This window comes from Ursus maritimus, unplaced genomic scaffold (assembly GCF_017311325.1).
Source record: "Ursus maritimus isolate PB19 unplaced genomic scaffold, ASM1731132v1 scaffold_4, whole genome shotgun sequence".
Taxonomy (NCBI): domain Eukaryota; kingdom Metazoa; phylum Chordata; class Mammalia; order Carnivora; family Ursidae; genus Ursus; species Ursus maritimus.
The window spans coordinates 90,769,804-90,786,700 of NW_024426552.1; the positions used below are offsets into that span (position 1 = coordinate 90,769,804).

The window sequence follows — 16,897 nt, forward strand, 5'->3', positions numbered from 1 at the left end:
GAAAATGCAGTTGTGGCATGCTATACGCCTCAGCTGTGCACAAAATCATTTCAGCATGGGATCTTGATTTAACCAAAAATTTGAACTATTAGTCGTGTGGGGGAGGAAGAAATGTGTGTATGTGTGAGAGAGAGAGAGAACTAGAGAGAGGAGACAGTTATAAGAGACTGAATCCTTCCCATACTCTCAAGTCAATAGATATCTCCAACTGAAAAAAATCAAGAAATAACATTATTAGCATATTGTTGAGAAATATGGAAATAAATAGCCAAGGCAGTAGTTGAAAGTATATTAAAGACAGACTACGTAAACAGCAGGGGCACACTAAAGAAAAAGAGCTCAGGGAGCAAGAATTTGGTTCGTTGCCAAGGGCTGTCCAGTTTCTTTAGGACATGAGTATTCAGTTCATTCGAATATTCTACAGAGGAAATGCCTGCTGCGTGGGCCGTCTTAGCCTGTTGAGGTTGCCCTAGCGGAATTCTGTGGACAACAGGAATCTGTCTCTCACGGCTCTTGAGGCTGGGTGACCAGGATCAAGGGCAGACTCAGCGGCTGCTGAGGGCCTGCTTCCTGGTGCTTTTTACTACAACCTCATGCAGTGTATGGAGAGAGACATGTCTCTAGGCCCTTTTTTATAAAGGTACTAATCACTTACAAGTCCCTAACCAGTGGAATTCAAATTTGGGTCATAAGCAAATGCCCCCTTTACATCTCTACCCATCTGCTAATTTTTCTACCATTTGGCCATACCAGCTTTCAGCTTCTAGCATGTGGGTGACTGTCAAAGCCAGGGAGGGGAACATGAAGGCGATTATGCTGGTTCTTATCACAATGAGTAAGTCACGTCTAGACCTAGTGATAAAAGAGAGTCCTAAGCCTTCCGGTGAAGAAAAGAGCCTTCAGTATAAAGCAAAGTCCCCAAGTATTCTGCAGACCGAGTGCTTTCAAGAAAGTTCGATCTGTACCTATGAGCAAATCTCACACCAAGAACATCACCCTCAGTTATAAGGTGCATTTACATATCATGGCTTACACATTCTGTTAATGCAAAAACCTGAATAAGTTGGTATACGTTTTTAATTTCTAATTTGTCTATTACAGTTAAATACGAAAGGATTAAATTCCTAGTGATTGCCTTAAAGAATGCTGTGGAGATATATGCTTGGGCTCCTAAGCCGTATCATAAGTTCATGGCATTTAAGGTAAGCGATTACCTAAAAAAAGGGATTTTTTTTAATTTTAGGTTCACACCAGTTAACAAAGTTGTCTGTCTGGCACGTCGACTAGGACCAATTTTTCTATATATAATAAACCCCTTTTAAAAGTGTAGGAATTCTAAGGCTTTTATTCCAAAAGCAAGACTAAGCACTAATAAATGCTATAAAATTTACTGGGGGGGGGGGGGTTGAGTGAATGGGGAAAACAGGGGGTGTGCCCTCCTCCATATCAGGTCTACAAATCCTCGTCTCCTAGGGGCAGGTAGTATGGGATGGCTGCTGGGCAAAGCATTAATTGTGGTATTAGGCAATGAGAGTCGTTATAAAGGCGCCTAACTAGGGTAATCTCTGATATGTCATCTCAAAAAGGCAGACCAACGGCAGCACCAGATCTCAAGGATGAAGCGTGTCTCCAAGTCTTGTCATCTTGATAAGCCTTTTGGGGTAAAGTTCCTACAGCTCACATAGTGCACGTGCATCCCCAAGGTCACCGGCCTTCTCCGAAGTAAATGCCGAATGTAATTCTATAAGGAAATGACATTGTGCTTTTCCATTTTTGACCGTGCCTGCGTCTGTACCGACCCTGGTTGGATTGGTCAGTCGCGACACTCGGCAGGAGTGGGATAAGGGTATGCTGGTGCCGTGGAGCCCAGCTCGTGAGAGGTGACCCCCAGATGCCAGAAGGACAAGTACGTGCAGGCACTGGAGGTTTACAGGGCTGCGGGCTCTATCCAGAGCCCGTGAGAGTTTATCTGCTGTTCCCTGTCTCTCTCCGCTGGTGTCTCTCGTTTTCTTCAAGCACATTGGCCCTCACTTTTTCTCCCCGCCCTTGGGACTTCATCTTCCTCTGACCCTTGATGTATTCTTTCTTGCCACTTATGCCCTGTGAGGGCAGAGCTGCCTTGGGGACACTGTGAGGTGCTCTTGGAGGCTGTCTTGTTCCCTTAGTGCAAAGGGCTCATTTGTGATGTGCTCGGGAAGACAGATACATCAGTGGAGATGGGCTTCCTCCGTGACCCCACTTGCATGGAGAGAGAGTTTTGGAATGTATTAGGTTAGTAATAACACTTAAGGGGTGACACCTAAAAGCTAAAGCAGTGCTGCCGTTGTGCCAAAATCTAGGTCCACAAAAGTTTTCAATCGAGGTCCCATTCTGATTCGGTTGGGAAGTTCCTGCCCTCCGTTTCCTGGCCAAAGTGCGGGAGAGGGTGCAAAATGCCGTGTTCGGGAGACCACGCCCAGCCTGGCAGGAGGGCGGTGCACAGGCCAGGCCCGGACCGGGAAGGACGGGAGCCTCCCCTACTGGGACACTCTGTCAGCAAAAGCCGAAGAAAGAGGCCTCCGTTGGGTGGCAGTGGCATTATAGCTGAGTCACTTGTGGTTTCACAAGTTCTCTCCCAGACGTCAAGGCCCAATAAAAGTAGACCGTGCCGAAATAATGGCAAAAGAAAACAGAGGAATGCCTGACAGCTAGTTGGGGCTTGGGCTCTGGATCGAAACACATGGAACCTTGATAAACTTGGCCGCAGCTCTCGTTTTTCCTTCCTACTTAAGAACTGGCCAACGTAAGCCGTGAGTCTTGTGACGTTCCAGCCTCCCCTCCTTCTCTGTTGCCCAAACCTAAGTTGCAGATCTCAGCAGTGTGTTTAAAGAGGTACCAGTCTGAGGCCCACTCACTCGCTGAAGGAAAATCAGAACCGGAGCGTGCCCGTTAATTCTGAACGGACTTAGCACAGAGCCGGTCCAGCTGCCCACCCCAGGCGGTCTCTGAAAGGGTCATGGCCATGCGAGGGCCCGACTGTTCCATGGGAAGGAGAGGGGCCAGAGAGGTGGCTGGGCCTTCCCCAGAGAGAAAAGGCCAGAAATAAACAGGAAAGAACAGCTGCACCCAGATGCCAAGTTTTTCAAGGATCACAACACTGTCGAAATTGACAACTGTAAACCACTTCTGTGCCCTAGAGGACGAGGGGTGGAGAAGGGGCCACAGAGGCATGCTAGACCCTTCCTCCTAGAGCCAGAATACGAATAGACCTAAAGCTGAAAGAGAAATCTCCTGGCTTTTCAATGTAAGAAAGCCGGACATTAACTTCACCAAGCTGTGGCTAAATGAAGCAAGAATTAAGATAACCTCTTCGAACGATGCGGACACTCATGGGCTGCTTTTTTAAAGTCTTTTGCAGATCTCCAGCACAAGCCACTGCTTGTGGATCTCACGGTAGAAGAAGGTCAAAGATTGAAGGTTATTTTTGGTTCACACACTGGTTTTCATGTAATTGATGTTGATTCAGGAAACTCTTACGATATCTACATACCATCTCATGTAAGTTTCTGAGAGCCTCTGTCCAGCCTGTACAGCAACGTGCACGTAGAAAAGGGATTTGTTCGTGCACAGTTTTAGTGGAAGTCATGCTAATTTTTACTAATCGCTACAGCAGATGGACTAAAAAGGCTAAAAGCCTTCACTAAATAGACGGTGCTTTTAATACATTAAACATGGGAATGTAACTGATTTTTATGAGTGCTTAAAACTGAGTAACACATAACAGCAATTCTTCGCCAGTTACTAGACATGTTGTCTTATTGGACTTTAGGTTAAAATACGTACGATATTTTTCCTTCAGAGGCATAAATTGTGTTTTTTTAGCAAGAGTATAATAGACGACTTCCTGTTTTCAGTTGTTGAAGGGAGATGGGTTCATGTTACTTGGGAAGTCAGTGGCCCCCTTTTGCTGTCTTCGTTGCCCTCTTGCACTTGAGGGGGGTGCTGGGTAGTGGAAGCAGACACTGGAGGCCACCCTGGTGCAAGCCTGTGTTCACTTGCAACAGTCTCTCTGACCCCTCAGCTTTCCCATCTGTAAAATGGGGATAAAAGGACCTATTCCAGAGCATTATCATCAGCATTAAATGAGGTAATACCTCTAAGGTCCTTGGCACAAGCCCCTGCAAATTGTCGTACGAATATTGCGACACTGGAGCACTGCCGAAAACCTGCCAAACAGAATGGCAGCCCATGGTGTCACTTGTTAGGACTGGTGCAGTGCAAGTCATGTTTCCTGTGGCCGCGAGGCTGACATACAGTAGACACCGTCAGGAGAGTCTGAGGCCCGATCTGTTGCCGATTGGTGTTTTGACAGTTTATAGGCTTTACTGAAAAAAAGCGCAACGATTGAAAAAAGTTGTTTCGGTACAAGACACACACACGTGCACACACACACGTTCTCTCTCACACACGCGCACAGCATTCACTGCTGCATCCTAGCCTTTCACACGTGTGTGCATGTGCACGCAGGACTCACAGCTCCCGTGCTTGGTGAGGCGACTGGGGCATCACCGTGATCGTCCTCGGTCCTCTCGTCTCCCAGCCGGGCAGCTGTCAGGCTGCCAGGACAGCCTCAGCCAGGGGACCCAGCAGCACTGCCTCTCCTCTCCGACAGCAAGTGACATCTGCAGTGACTCCGATAGCATGACTTTTTATAATGAGTGGTCATTTTAAATGTTCTTCTCAGCAAGCCATTCATTTGGACTATCGTGGCGTGTAGGCACCCAGATGTCGTAGCTCAGAGCCTGTTCGGTAGGCGTCTGTTTGGGTCCCACCCTTTGACCCTGTTTAGGCTGTTTCCATCAGATTCGGCTGGTTTGCATGCCCCTCAGCTTTTTTTAGAAGTAGATGGAAAACACGTGATTTTTTATTGTCCATGAGACACGTGCGCAAAGCCCAGTTCTACCAGCAAATACCAGTGCAGCTCTGCTCAGTCTACATAACCCCTCTGACGTGGACCTGCCTCGTCCGTAGAGGACAGTATCTGCCACGGGGAACTGTCCTAAGGCCTAGAAATGATGTATGTAAAGAGCCCAGTGCTCGGCACGCAGCAGGTGTTCCATACTTACATATATACATATATATACAGTTGTTGTTTTAGGAACAGGTCGGTTGGATTCTCGACCTAGTGCCTAAGTCTGTATTTGTCTACCAGGGTATTTGACAGGTCAGTGGTTCAGTTAAGCAAAGCAAAGCAAAATGTCAGTCTCTAGAATAAAAATGGTGGGTGGGGGGTGGGGATCCTCTTTTTTGCAATTCTTAGAGATGAATAGTCAAGATGCTGTCTTATTTTTAAAAAGAATAATGCGTGGCCTTTCTTTGTCTCCTAGATTCAGGGCAATATCACTCCTCATGCCATTGTCATCTTGCCTAAAACAGATGGAATGGAAATGCTTGTTTGCTATGAGGACGAGGGGGTGTATGTAAACACCTACGGCCGGATAACTAAGGATGTGGTGCTCCAATGGGGAGAAATGCCCACGTCTGTGGGTAGGTTAACCATTCCTTATCTCCTTCAGCAGTTACAGCCCCCAAATGAAACGAAAGTCAAGAAATGTGAAACCACCATTTGATTCCACAAAAAAAAAAAAAAACCAAACCCAAAAAACCAAAAAACAAACAAAAAAACAGTCTGTGAATAACACTTGTAAGACTTGCTTTGTCTGTTTATCTCAAGTCGTTTGTCATTTTTGTGGTTAAGATGTGAACAGATGCTGTGAGTTATTGCCCATCTAATGTTTTTAATGCAGTTTTGGAAATTCCTTTTGACAGCCTACATTCATTCCAATCAGATAATGGGCTGGGGCGAGAAAGCTATTGAGATCCGGTCAGTGGAAACAGGACATTTGGATGGAGTGTTTATGCATAAGCGAGCTCAAAGGTTAAAGTTTCTATGTGAAAGAAATGATAAGGTAAATCCGTTTCAACATTTGCATTAGTGTTTGCATTTTAAGAGACCACCAGGTACCTGTGAAACCTTCATTTTCCTTTATCCTGATTTGAATCACATCTGTGTTAAACAATCAATATTCTCTCGAAATGGCATTATTTGGTTTGATTCATGTGAACCCTCAAAATATATTATTCAGTATTTAAGAAGACACTAAAACTTCTAAAAATTTCTTGTAAACTCTTAGCAACGTTTGTGGCCTGCAGGCCTTATGCTCACTCAGCAGACATCCCAAATTCTCCTGCGCACGTGGGAGAGTTGGCCCGTCCTTAATCGCTCACAGCGGGTCACCTTTACACTCCACTCTGAGACTTTTCACAAAGTCACTATGGGGGACCCAACCCATCACATTATATTCGCCTTTAAATGTAAATCATTTGACCTGGAGAAATAGAAACTTTTTTTAAAATGTCACCCATTCCTTAAGAAATGTACAGTTGCAAACTCAACTAGTGCCATGTCCTGTGTCATTCCAGCCGTGTTTCTTCTGAAGTGTCATAGGGGGACTGTTTTGCAGTGACATTGGTGGAGTCCGTCTGGCATGACGAGTCGCCTCAGAAGGGTATTCTGCAGCAGTGCTGCTTGTCCCTTGCCCTCCCTGTAGACTAACCCAGAGTTTTTAGTAGCTGAGCTGTGCTCGTTTGTGACTTCATCCTCTGTGACTGTGGCCAACTTAGAAATGCTGTCCCCAAACAGCAGGCATAAACACCCATAGTAAAGAATGTGATGGGTTGAGCGGATGGACATCTCTTGGTCCATCCTGGTTCCCCAGAGGCCAGGTTGGTCATAGTCCAACCCTGGGGGTGTGAGCCCAGACTCTATTTGACCCTGGCCAACTATTCTGACCTGGTGCAGTCTGGGTGGACAACAGCCGTGGGTGCCAAGGATGCTTCCAGGCCGTCCAGAGTATGTCAGTAGACCTGACCCCTAGTAAAACTCCAGGCCCAACCCAGTCTCTGGGGATCGTAAGATTAGGAGTGATGTGGGGGTCGATCCTCATACTTCAGTTCATTGAAGACCCAGCCCAGCAAGCCTGTTCGAAGCCACGCCCACACCCTCGGGAGCAGGCCGGGACCACATCCGTATCCGGGGCCCAAGGTTCAGAGCCCAGGGTGCACACAGCCTGGAGAGAACAGCAGCCCTTCCTTCCCCTCGCCCGCCATGCGTTTCCGTGGGTCCTCGTGCTTCCCCATCGTGATTAACTGACCCTAACAGCAGCTGTACTTACATATGTAGCACTAGCTGAATGCCAAGCACTTCCCCAGGACTCCCTCAGAAGTTGTCGGGAGAGGCCGCCTTCTTCTGAAGGAGCTGTGGAAATGAAGCAGCAGGACTTTACACTAGTGACGACAGTAAATGCCTTCGACCGAAGTTTGGTGTTGGCTGACTAAGGGCTAGGCCACAGCCCAGAATATTATTTTCCCAGGGCAGTGGTTCACTGACATTCAAGCAAGCAGTAACCCAAATTTTGCTCATTCTTCTTCGTTGTTTGATGAAATGATTTAACAGACCCAGACCTAATGGGCCTGTGGTTCTATTTATTAATGCCAGCTCTCCTTTGGCCTAGGGTATGCCTGCACCAGCAGACGAGCCAAGAGTTAACTCTTGATATACCAAAGTGAATAGGCATGAAACACCTTATCCTATCCCACCACACCATGTTTTTTTATTTTAGAAATTGATAACTCAAGTTGTATAGTAGTCAGTAGACCCAAAATCCCCCCCAGCCCCAACTTTGGGAATTTGAAAGGATTCTCTTCAGTCCTAAAGTCTGCCCTCTTGTCATTACAGGGGGGAGATGGGAAGCCTCTGTGGCTTTCCAGAGATTAACAAAGGACCTGTTGGGTCCTAGGGCAAAAATCTAGCACATTAGCTACCATGAAACTCCCTTTTCAAATGTGAGCATCCTAAGGGATGTTGCAAATCAACATATAGCCCCTCCCATGTTCCTGAAGGCCAGGACCACGTACGTAATAGTAACAGTCACAGTAATCAAGTCACGAGTGTTTCCAGAGGACGCACTGTATTAAAAGGCACTTTTATAAACACCAGCCGTTGAGTCTTAAGAGCTGACACATGGCAAGGATAGGACATGTGAGAGAAAATGGATGGACGGTTGAAGAAAAGAGGAAAAGAAACCATGCAGTTGAACTAACTTCTTTTTAATTTCAAACAGGTATTTTTTGCATCCGTGCGATCTGGAGGAAGTAGCCAAGTGTTTTTCATGACCCTCAACAGAAATTCCATGATGAACTGGTAACAGAAGAGCACTTGGCACTTATCTTCATGGCGTTGTTTCTAATTAAAAAGAACATAACTCATGTGGACTTATGCCAGTCTAGAGGCAGAATCAGAAGGCTTGGTTGAACATAACCGCTTTCCCCTTTTCCTCTCCCTCCACCCGTCCCAGTACAGTCCACAGTCCATCTTTCAGTGTTGCAGCCTGGTTGAGAAGGAGAGAAAAAGGTGGCAGGAATTTCCAGGAGATCCCCAAGAATGCTGCGTTGTTTGTGGACAAAGATGGACCGTGTGCCCTTCGGAGTTAGGGATAGAAACAAATATTGTGTGCTCTTATGATTAAGCTGTGTTACGGTCGGTTTTGAGTTTCGTTTTGTTTTGTTTTTCTACCTTTTTTCTTTACCCCCTTACTTTGTAAGAATGGGGAGAGAATGCATACTGAGAAAATGAGTCTGTTTTTAATTCTGTCTGCCTGCTAGTTTCAAGTATACAATATGTTGTAAAATTTCCGATTTCAAATGGTGAGAGACAGCACAATAAATGTACCTTATCTCCTTACACTGAAGGCCATAATTGCATAGTGGGGTAATTTTAGAACTCTTTTGCCTTCACCAACCCAAAAAGGTTGCTTTTTGACAGCAACTGGCTAATGAATTTTTAAAAGAGAAGAAAAATACTAGTTTTCCCCTCTTCGGGGAAATAGATTTTAAATGGCTAAACTACTAGCCTTAGACTAATAAAATCAACTACCATGTTTGTGAGTCTGACAGGCCCTGTTTCTATATGGCCCTGTGCAGAATGGAATGTGTTGAATGGGATAGTAGTGCCATTGAGTTGAGTTGGCTCTAGGGATTGAGGGACTCTGTAACACAACTTTCCCTCAGCAATTATGCAGATCAGGGCAAAAGATGGGATGACTGATGGGGTTGGACAAAAAGAGCTTCTGGGAAACAAACTTAAAAAAAAATTATATGTATATATATATCCGTGTGTGTGTGTATATATACACACACACACGGATATATATATACACACACATTCTTTTTTTAATGCACAAAGCCTCTAGCTAAGAGGTGACTGGCTTCGGGCTTCATTAGGAGTGAGACTGTTGAGTTCTTCCTGGGAATTGGGGAGTGAATGACAGCCAGACTCTGGTCATTCCCAGCTTTCTCCTGAGGGTGCCACTTTCTCAAGATGAAAACTGTGACTGAAAAAATAATAATAATAAATGTTTCTGAGCTGCCCGTGTTCTCTCTGGGTTGGTGAGAGAAGGGACTAGACTACTGAGCCTGCCCGAGACACGGCAGGCATCACTGGTTATAGAACTTAAAATGAAGCAAGGCTTTGGCCAGAATTCTGAGACCCTAATCATTTTCCCTTCCTCCAAATTACCCAACACACGGTAAACAACATTTGTGCAGAGATATGTATGTATTTAGTTCAGGTTGACTTGTGTCCTTATAAACTCTTACTCGGATGATTTGAACTTTTACGTGACTGTCTGGGGTCTTTTTTCCAAAGCTACAAGCATGGCCGCCTGTGGTATCGAGGTGTTGCAAAACGGTGTCTGTGTTGCGCTTCCTGTTTTAACCTACCTCGTTTCGTTTGTTTCGTTTCACTGTTCATCACAGCAGTGTTATCTCCAGGAGACATATAGAGAGCTCAACTGGCAATCTCAGGTGTATTTAATATTTTCTAAGCAAAACAGTAGTTGACCAAATTGTTCTTCTTCAAAAATTTAAAAAAAAAAAAAAATCCAACATCGACAAAAACTTATGTGGCTTGTTTCTGGAGAAAGCAATCACTGTAAACAGATTTTTTTTTTTTTTTAAAGTCTGTGATCCTACTGGTTTTTGCCTAAATGCATTAGCAGCTGATGTACTATTAATGAGAACAAAACATATGTTAGGAAAATGGAGCCAGTTCAGTCTGGTGGTTTGGGCAAACGGGGGAAGGGCGGGGGGTTAGTCCAGTCTCTGAGTGGAGGATCACGCCCCTCCTGCAAAGGCGGTTATCGTTTGCGTTTATTTTAAGCGGGTAACGCACAATAATGGAATTGGGGATCATCTTCCGGCGATCAGGATGTCCCCATCGTGGTCCCGTTAGCTCTCAAAAGCAATGAAATCCTCCCGTTCTCATTTTTACTGCTCTGGCTCTGCTGCTAAACAGTCCCGTCCTCCCAAATTCCGTGCAACAAATTCAGCAATAACTTTTCGGATTGAATTTAGCAACTACTGTTAATTGGAGGCTGACGTGGACAGAATGTATCGATTGGGGCCCATCCCCAAATGTGATTGCCACCAGCTCTTTATATTGCTGCTGTGGTGTTTTAAACCAGAAGCTTCTTTAAATTATGTTGCAAACTGACCTTTGTTTTTATGCTATGTTTTGTTTTGATTTCTAAGTGATGAGTTCGAAACACACAGCTTTAAATGATTTTTTTATTGTGGGATTTTGGGTACAGTTAAGAAATAAAAGGGAATCATTGTGTTTAAACATAAGGTAGTTTGTGAATGTATTTTTTAAAACCTAGAGTCATTGAAACAAAAACTCATAAAAACAATATTAATGAGTCTTGTTTACAGTATGTACAGTGACATGACATAGAACGTGAGCTTTTTCTGGTGCCAACAACAATAAAACACAGACGTTAAACAGCAAGCCATGCCTTTTATATTTTTGTACAAATATTTTCCACGGAGTACAAGGCAAAACTAAATTTAAAAGGGCCCCTAACAAAGCTGTGTTCCTTAACCGATATCTAAGGAATTCCTTGAAGCTTTTATCTTCAAAAATACATTTTCTTCCATCAGGACAGGCCCCAGCCCTGACCCACTGAGACCCCGGTCATGCACAATATTTCAGGCTATTGTCCTTACGGCTCATAACAGTTCCCAACTTTCTGGTTTGCTTGCTTTCTTTCTTTCTTTTTTTTTTTTTTTTTTTTTTTTTTTTTTTTGTGGTGAGGGGAGGATTGTGCTTTTCATCCATCTTAATAGCACCTTAATAAAAATTTCTTTAATTTTGAAACTAGTTTCAGCGTTTAGTTTTTAGATCTTACCAGAGGGGATTTTGTTTCTGGAATTGGCTCATTGTATTCTTGTTGTTCTACAGAGAGAAACTGAGCCCTCCCCCCAAAGTAAGTTTCTCTAGATCTTTTCAGTCCTATTGCTCAAAATTGATCATCACACTGTAAAATCCACGGAGCCTGCCCAAGCCATAGTCTTGCCCGGGTTCCGACAGGTGACCGGCATTCTAGGGTGCCAGTCAGGGGCACTGTAGTTTGGATTCCTGCTCCTGGGGGGTGGTTAAGAAACAGACGACCTCGAGGATCTCTGTCCGAATGGTGACAGTCCTCCCCGTGCCAGTTACACCCCGACCATTGCCAGTGCCCACAATATGAATGAAGACGGCTGGCACTAAGTTCCACACAGAATTAATGGCTTTGTTTATACAGATGTCATCATTTTTCTTGATGACTTTTAAATGCTTCAAGAAGACCTAGGGCTAATTCAACAGTGGAGATCAAGGTCCAGATGAAAGGCCACCTGGACAGGGACCCCACTTTTCTAACACAATGGCATTGCTTTCTAAGATACATTTCGGACATACTTGGCATCAAGTACACATTTTTAAAAAGCATCTTCATTCCTGGTTGTCAAGACCTACTAACAGTTTTCTGTCTGCTCTTGTGACTCATTGGTCATTGGTGTCTCTGGTCCCTCTTGTGCGGTAAATTAGAAAGAGATGGGAAATTCAGGTCAGAGCCCTTTTGGTTTTGTCCACTGCCAGACAAAGAAGTGCCTCAAGTCTGACCTCCCATTCCATGAAGTCAAAAAAAAATTTTTTTTTCTTTACTATTATTTGTACCAGTTCGCGTCGCTGTATTCTTGAAATGTGGAGGCGCTCTTTGTGTCAGTGGTGTGTGCTGTCTTGGAAGTCTGCTTGAACAGGCATCACTGCGTCTGTGCTGACTGCTTTAAGATAGGAGATGTGCTACCTTAACTTTAAGAAAGAAAATAAAAAAATGTAACCCACTGGAGGAAAACAGGAGAATAGCCACAACACACTGTTAACAATTCAGAATCATCCTGCCAAGCCCCTGATATTCCAGAATCCTTTCTGATACTATGTTCTGGCCATCTCAACAGTTGCTGTGAATTATCAGCTACCGTTTAGTTCACTCCTTAAAAACTTGAATCGGACCAAATCAAATGAAGCATAACAAACAAATCTATAACTGGCCTCCCCTGAGACGACATAGTTACAACATAAAATCCAAAAGTCTAAATGTGATTTCATTTTCCTGCCAATATTTCTCAAATGCCACTACAGTTTGGCTTTGCTGGGTATAGTGGTATCGGGAACCCTAAAGTGTGCTGTCCTTCCATGGGTCTCAAAATGATATAACCTAACTCTTTTCAGAAGCCCCAGCAAAGAATAAAATCCCTTGAGAACTTTCAGGTTCAAAACGGACCATTTGTACATTTCTACCAAGCATTTTCTAGTGTTGTTTGATTTTCATACTGTATCATTGTTCTGGGCATGTTTCCACAGGCAGCTAGAATAGTCAAAAAAATTGCATAGTGTTAAACAGTATGGGACCCTAACTCTCTGCTGGGAACCTTATTCTTCTAGGCCTGCCATTCCAGGAAGTGCCAGAATGCACCAAAACTAAAATGCCAGTAAAAGTGTGTTTTTAAACAAAAGTCCCTGGATACGCTTTCGAGATATTTTAAATCCAGATCAAAATCTTGGACTCTGTGTCCATGAGGCCACACATTTGGATGAAGACTAAGCAACACAGATAGAAATAGATATGGTCTAAAGATTACAGATTTCCGGCGTTGTGTAGATATCCTCAAACTAACTCAACTCCTTGCACGATGGTTTGGTTGTGCTGGTTGGTTTTTATCCTCAGTGCGTGGCATTGCGCCATCGAGCCTGAGCAAAGGCTGCTGGAGAGGTGAGTTCTCGTTTCCAGCAGTGGGTCGTTATGTGTACAGAGCAAATGTCTATGCCCCAGATGCCCCTTCCTCTTACTCTCTTCCCCTGGGGTCCGTGTGAAGGAATAGTAATACTGTATTATGCTTTGTTTAAAAACCTCAGTTATTACCCTGAATTAGAATTTCAGATGTTAGGTGACAGCAAGAAATCACAGCAGGGGGAAAAAATGATGGCTTGGATGAACTTTAAAATTGGATGTTGCGAAACTGTTTTTGTGCAATTTTGCTGTCTTATTTACAATGTCAGCAGAACTGTAGAGATGCCAAATTTACAAGATTGGGAAGGGAGACTATCATTCTGCTATGCCTACAAGTGTTTACATTGTTGAAATCTCCAGTTTTCTTAAGTGTTTCACATTGTCAAAAATATGCTGAAACTGGGTAAGTCTCACCTGTGTTAGGGTATAGAGAAAATATTCTTGACGTATTTTCTGGTCTGAACCTTTTGGGTACTTGCCGGTATTTTTTTCCTGCATACACAAAACCTTCAGCTGTTGTGCACAGCTGTTCCGAGCAGTAGCTAGAAGTGATCTGGTGGGTTCTAAGCCAAGGTTTTCCCATAGAGTGAGTCACTGCCATGCCTTGGAATATATTCTGTTATCTCTGTCAAAATGTGAGTAATAAAGCATTAACAGTAGTAGGATGCCTGCTTGTGCCTCACTGCCACTTCCAGACCATTATCTGTCCCTCCTAAACACCCAGTGCTTTGAAGCTCTTGCCATCAACCTACAGAGTCCGTGTTTACCTTCCAGCACCCCTCGCCGTGCTCAAGTACTTGGAGTTTTGGCTCCTGTCCCTGGCTCCAGCACCACCCTTCCTTAACTCTTGGGGATTTCAGTATGCACTTGGACAAGCCCACAAATACCCTGCTTTCTCAGTCTCGTGGTCTTGTCCAGTGAGACATATCACCAATTACTGCACTGCCCCCTTAATTCGTAGCAGGTGCTGCTTCCTGTTTGCTCTGGGTCCGTCCCCTGCAACCTCAACAAATAAAGGCCACTGGCCCAACAATTCCCTCCCTCTCCTGCCTCACCATTTCCCCCCAATCCATTGGAGGATTTCACTACATTCGTGCTGCTATCTCTTGTCTTACAAACACTCACCTTGACCACCCCACCCTAACTACCATCTTATTCATCTGCTCCCCTTCACAGAAAAACTGCTCAGAGGAGATTATGTATACTTACTGTCTTCAGTCCCACCCTCCCTTGGTCTCTTGAACCAACTTAAATCAGGCTCTTATCCCCACCATAATAGCTCTTGCTAAGAGAAAGGTGATCTCCATGCTGTTAAATGCAATGGTTAGGTCTCTGGTTTCATGCTTTTGACTTCTCTGCAGTCTGGAACACAGTAACAACTTCTTTTCTGGGATACTTCCTCAGCTCTGGAATATCCCTCATGTTCTCTTGGGTCTCGGGTCTCTGGCCACTCCTTCTTGGTCTCCTTTGCCAAGTTCCTGGAGTGCCCAGCACTGGACATTCCCTCTATAAATGATCTTTTCCAGTGTTGGGACCCATCCATGGAAACACCCACATTTTTAACTCCAGCCCTAACCTCTTTCCCGAATGCCGGAGTTCTGTGTCAAACTTCCTACTTGATATCTTCATTAGGATGTGTCGTCGGCATCTCCAACTCAACGTGTCCAAAACCAAGCTGATTTGTACCCCACCCGCTGTTATACTCCCATCACATATGTCCTGTGTGAGTAAATAACAACTCTGTTCTCCCAGACCAGAAAATCTTGTAGTTACCTTTAAATTTTCTCTTGTACGTATCACATACAATCCACTGGGAGGAAAAAAAATCTGTTTTTCCTCGCTTCAGAATATATCCACAATCCATGGATATATGAGTCCATGCCACATCTTGCCTGGGATGACACTTTTAAAAACATACATAGGTTATGGCACTTCTCTGCTCAAGTCCACAATGTCTTTCCAACTCCCAGTCCTTACAGTCACTCTAAAGCCCTCATAAATCTGACCTATCCTTTGCCCCATCTCCAACCACTACTACCACTTCTCTGGCCTCATCTACTGTTTCCCTAGTTCATTTGCTCCATCACACCTCCCTTGCTTTACCCAGAACACTCTCAAAGTGTGCTCTGGTCTCAGGGTCTTAGCCCTGGCTGCGTCCTCTGTCCAGACATCTCTTCCCCCACACCTCTGCATGACTTGTTCCTCCTTTCCTTTAGGCCCCTACACAAATGTTCCTTTACTGTCAGAGACATAGATAATCTTTAATCGCCCACTCATTTTCTGCTTTATTGCTTTTCATAGAACGTATCGGCATCTCCTTTGTTCATTGGCCTGGCTCCAGTACTTGGGAGAGTAGCCAACACACAGTAGGTGTATTTATCGGATGACTTAATGAATGAAGGAAAATAAACAACAACAGAGTTTTGGCATTGAAAAAAGCTATAGAACTACATGGTCATTTCACTTCAATATCAAAACAAAAAGCTGTGTCCAAAGTTGATATCATAAAACCATTGATTTGCTTTCATGTAGAAAACAGAAAACCCTGTGATTTTCTTTCCTGGAAGGCTACTGTGGAGGGAACACACCTGACTTACTCTGTACTTCTCCATTAATCACCTTAAAAGGCCAAGCTGCAGGGCTGGAGGAGAGAATGTCCTACAGAACCTGGAGAAAAGCAGCATTTCAAAACTCTTGCATTTATACAGATAAGGATCCATCTTAAGCTACTGGTATTGCAGAGTTATTGGGATGGCAAGAGGGTTCTGCATTTTGTTTCCTGGTCTAAATGTTCAAAAATGACAACATTTTTTCCCTAAAACAAATAAACAACAGGAAATGTATCCCCCTGCCAAAGGCAGCTTTGAGTAAACCTAATGACGTTCAGGTCTTACCCTCTGTCCAAGTGACAGGCGCTCCGAGGCTTGCCGGGCAGGCTCTGACCTCTGTGTATATTCGCTGCCCCTGGATGTTGTTGCATGAAGCCTCCTTTAGGAAACTGAAACATGCCTTCCGATGAATGTGTTCTTTCACTCAGTCTTGTAAAGGGCACACCTTGTAGTTTTGATCTGTTCAATTATGTATTTTCCTGCTCACTTAATAAAAGAAACATGTAAAAATAAAGGAAGAGGATAATGAAATCACATGATACGAAGCACTATGACAATGAAATAATTTTTTGTTCTTTTTTTATTATCTGTGTCTGTTCACAAATCTGTCAAGATGAAGGACAATGTGTAATTCGTGCTAAATAGTGAGGATCAAGGTCTTCATCAGCCTTTTCCAGGACCAAAGCCTTTTGGGGATTCCACGGTGCTTAGCTGCAGATTCCTGACGTTCTTTACAAAAGATGCGAGGCACTGGTTTCTCTTACAGATGGAGCATGTGAAAGAGATGCTAAGGAAGGCCCAAGGTGTTCCTGCAAAATGAGCTTTCCATCGTTTATGTGAAAAAGCACGTTAACGTTGGGTTTTCTTTAAAACTGACTATCGCCAGCCTGAATGTGTTTTTATATTTCCATAAGCAACTAAGTCCAAGTTCTGTGACAACAACGTGACAGAGGGTCACCTGTCCCCTCCCCAGAATTGTCGTCTTGGTTTCCAGAATTCAAAGTTAATTTACCAGAAGATGTCATGAAAACATGGAGGAGCAGCATTGTGGTAGGACCAGATTTTTCAGCCCCATCCCCA

General features: G+C 44.1%; 1 protein-coding gene across 3 annotated transcripts in view; it reads left to right on the top strand.

Moving 5' to 3' along the window:
- The window catches only part of TNIK (TRAF2 and NCK interacting kinase), a 375,800-nt gene extending 361,933 nt beyond the window's left edge, over positions 1-13,867 (top strand). For 2 of the 3 annotated variants that reach the window (XM_040621605.1, XM_040621606.1), the window contains 5 exons: positions 1,102-1,202; positions 3,388-3,537; positions 5,367-5,526; positions 5,809-5,948; positions 8,163-13,867. In XM_040621605.1, coding sequence (XP_040477539.1) covers positions 1,102-1,202; positions 3,388-3,537; positions 5,367-5,526; positions 5,809-5,948; positions 8,163-8,246 — 635 coding nt within the window. In that variant the 3' untranslated portion in view covers positions 8,247-13,867. The remainder of the gene's footprint in view (positions 1-1,101; positions 1,203-3,387; positions 3,538-5,366; positions 5,527-5,808; positions 5,949-8,162) is intronic. The other variant, XM_040621607.1, reaches the window with a different exon arrangement.
- The last annotated feature ends 3,030 nt before the right edge of the window (positions 13,868-16,897 follow it).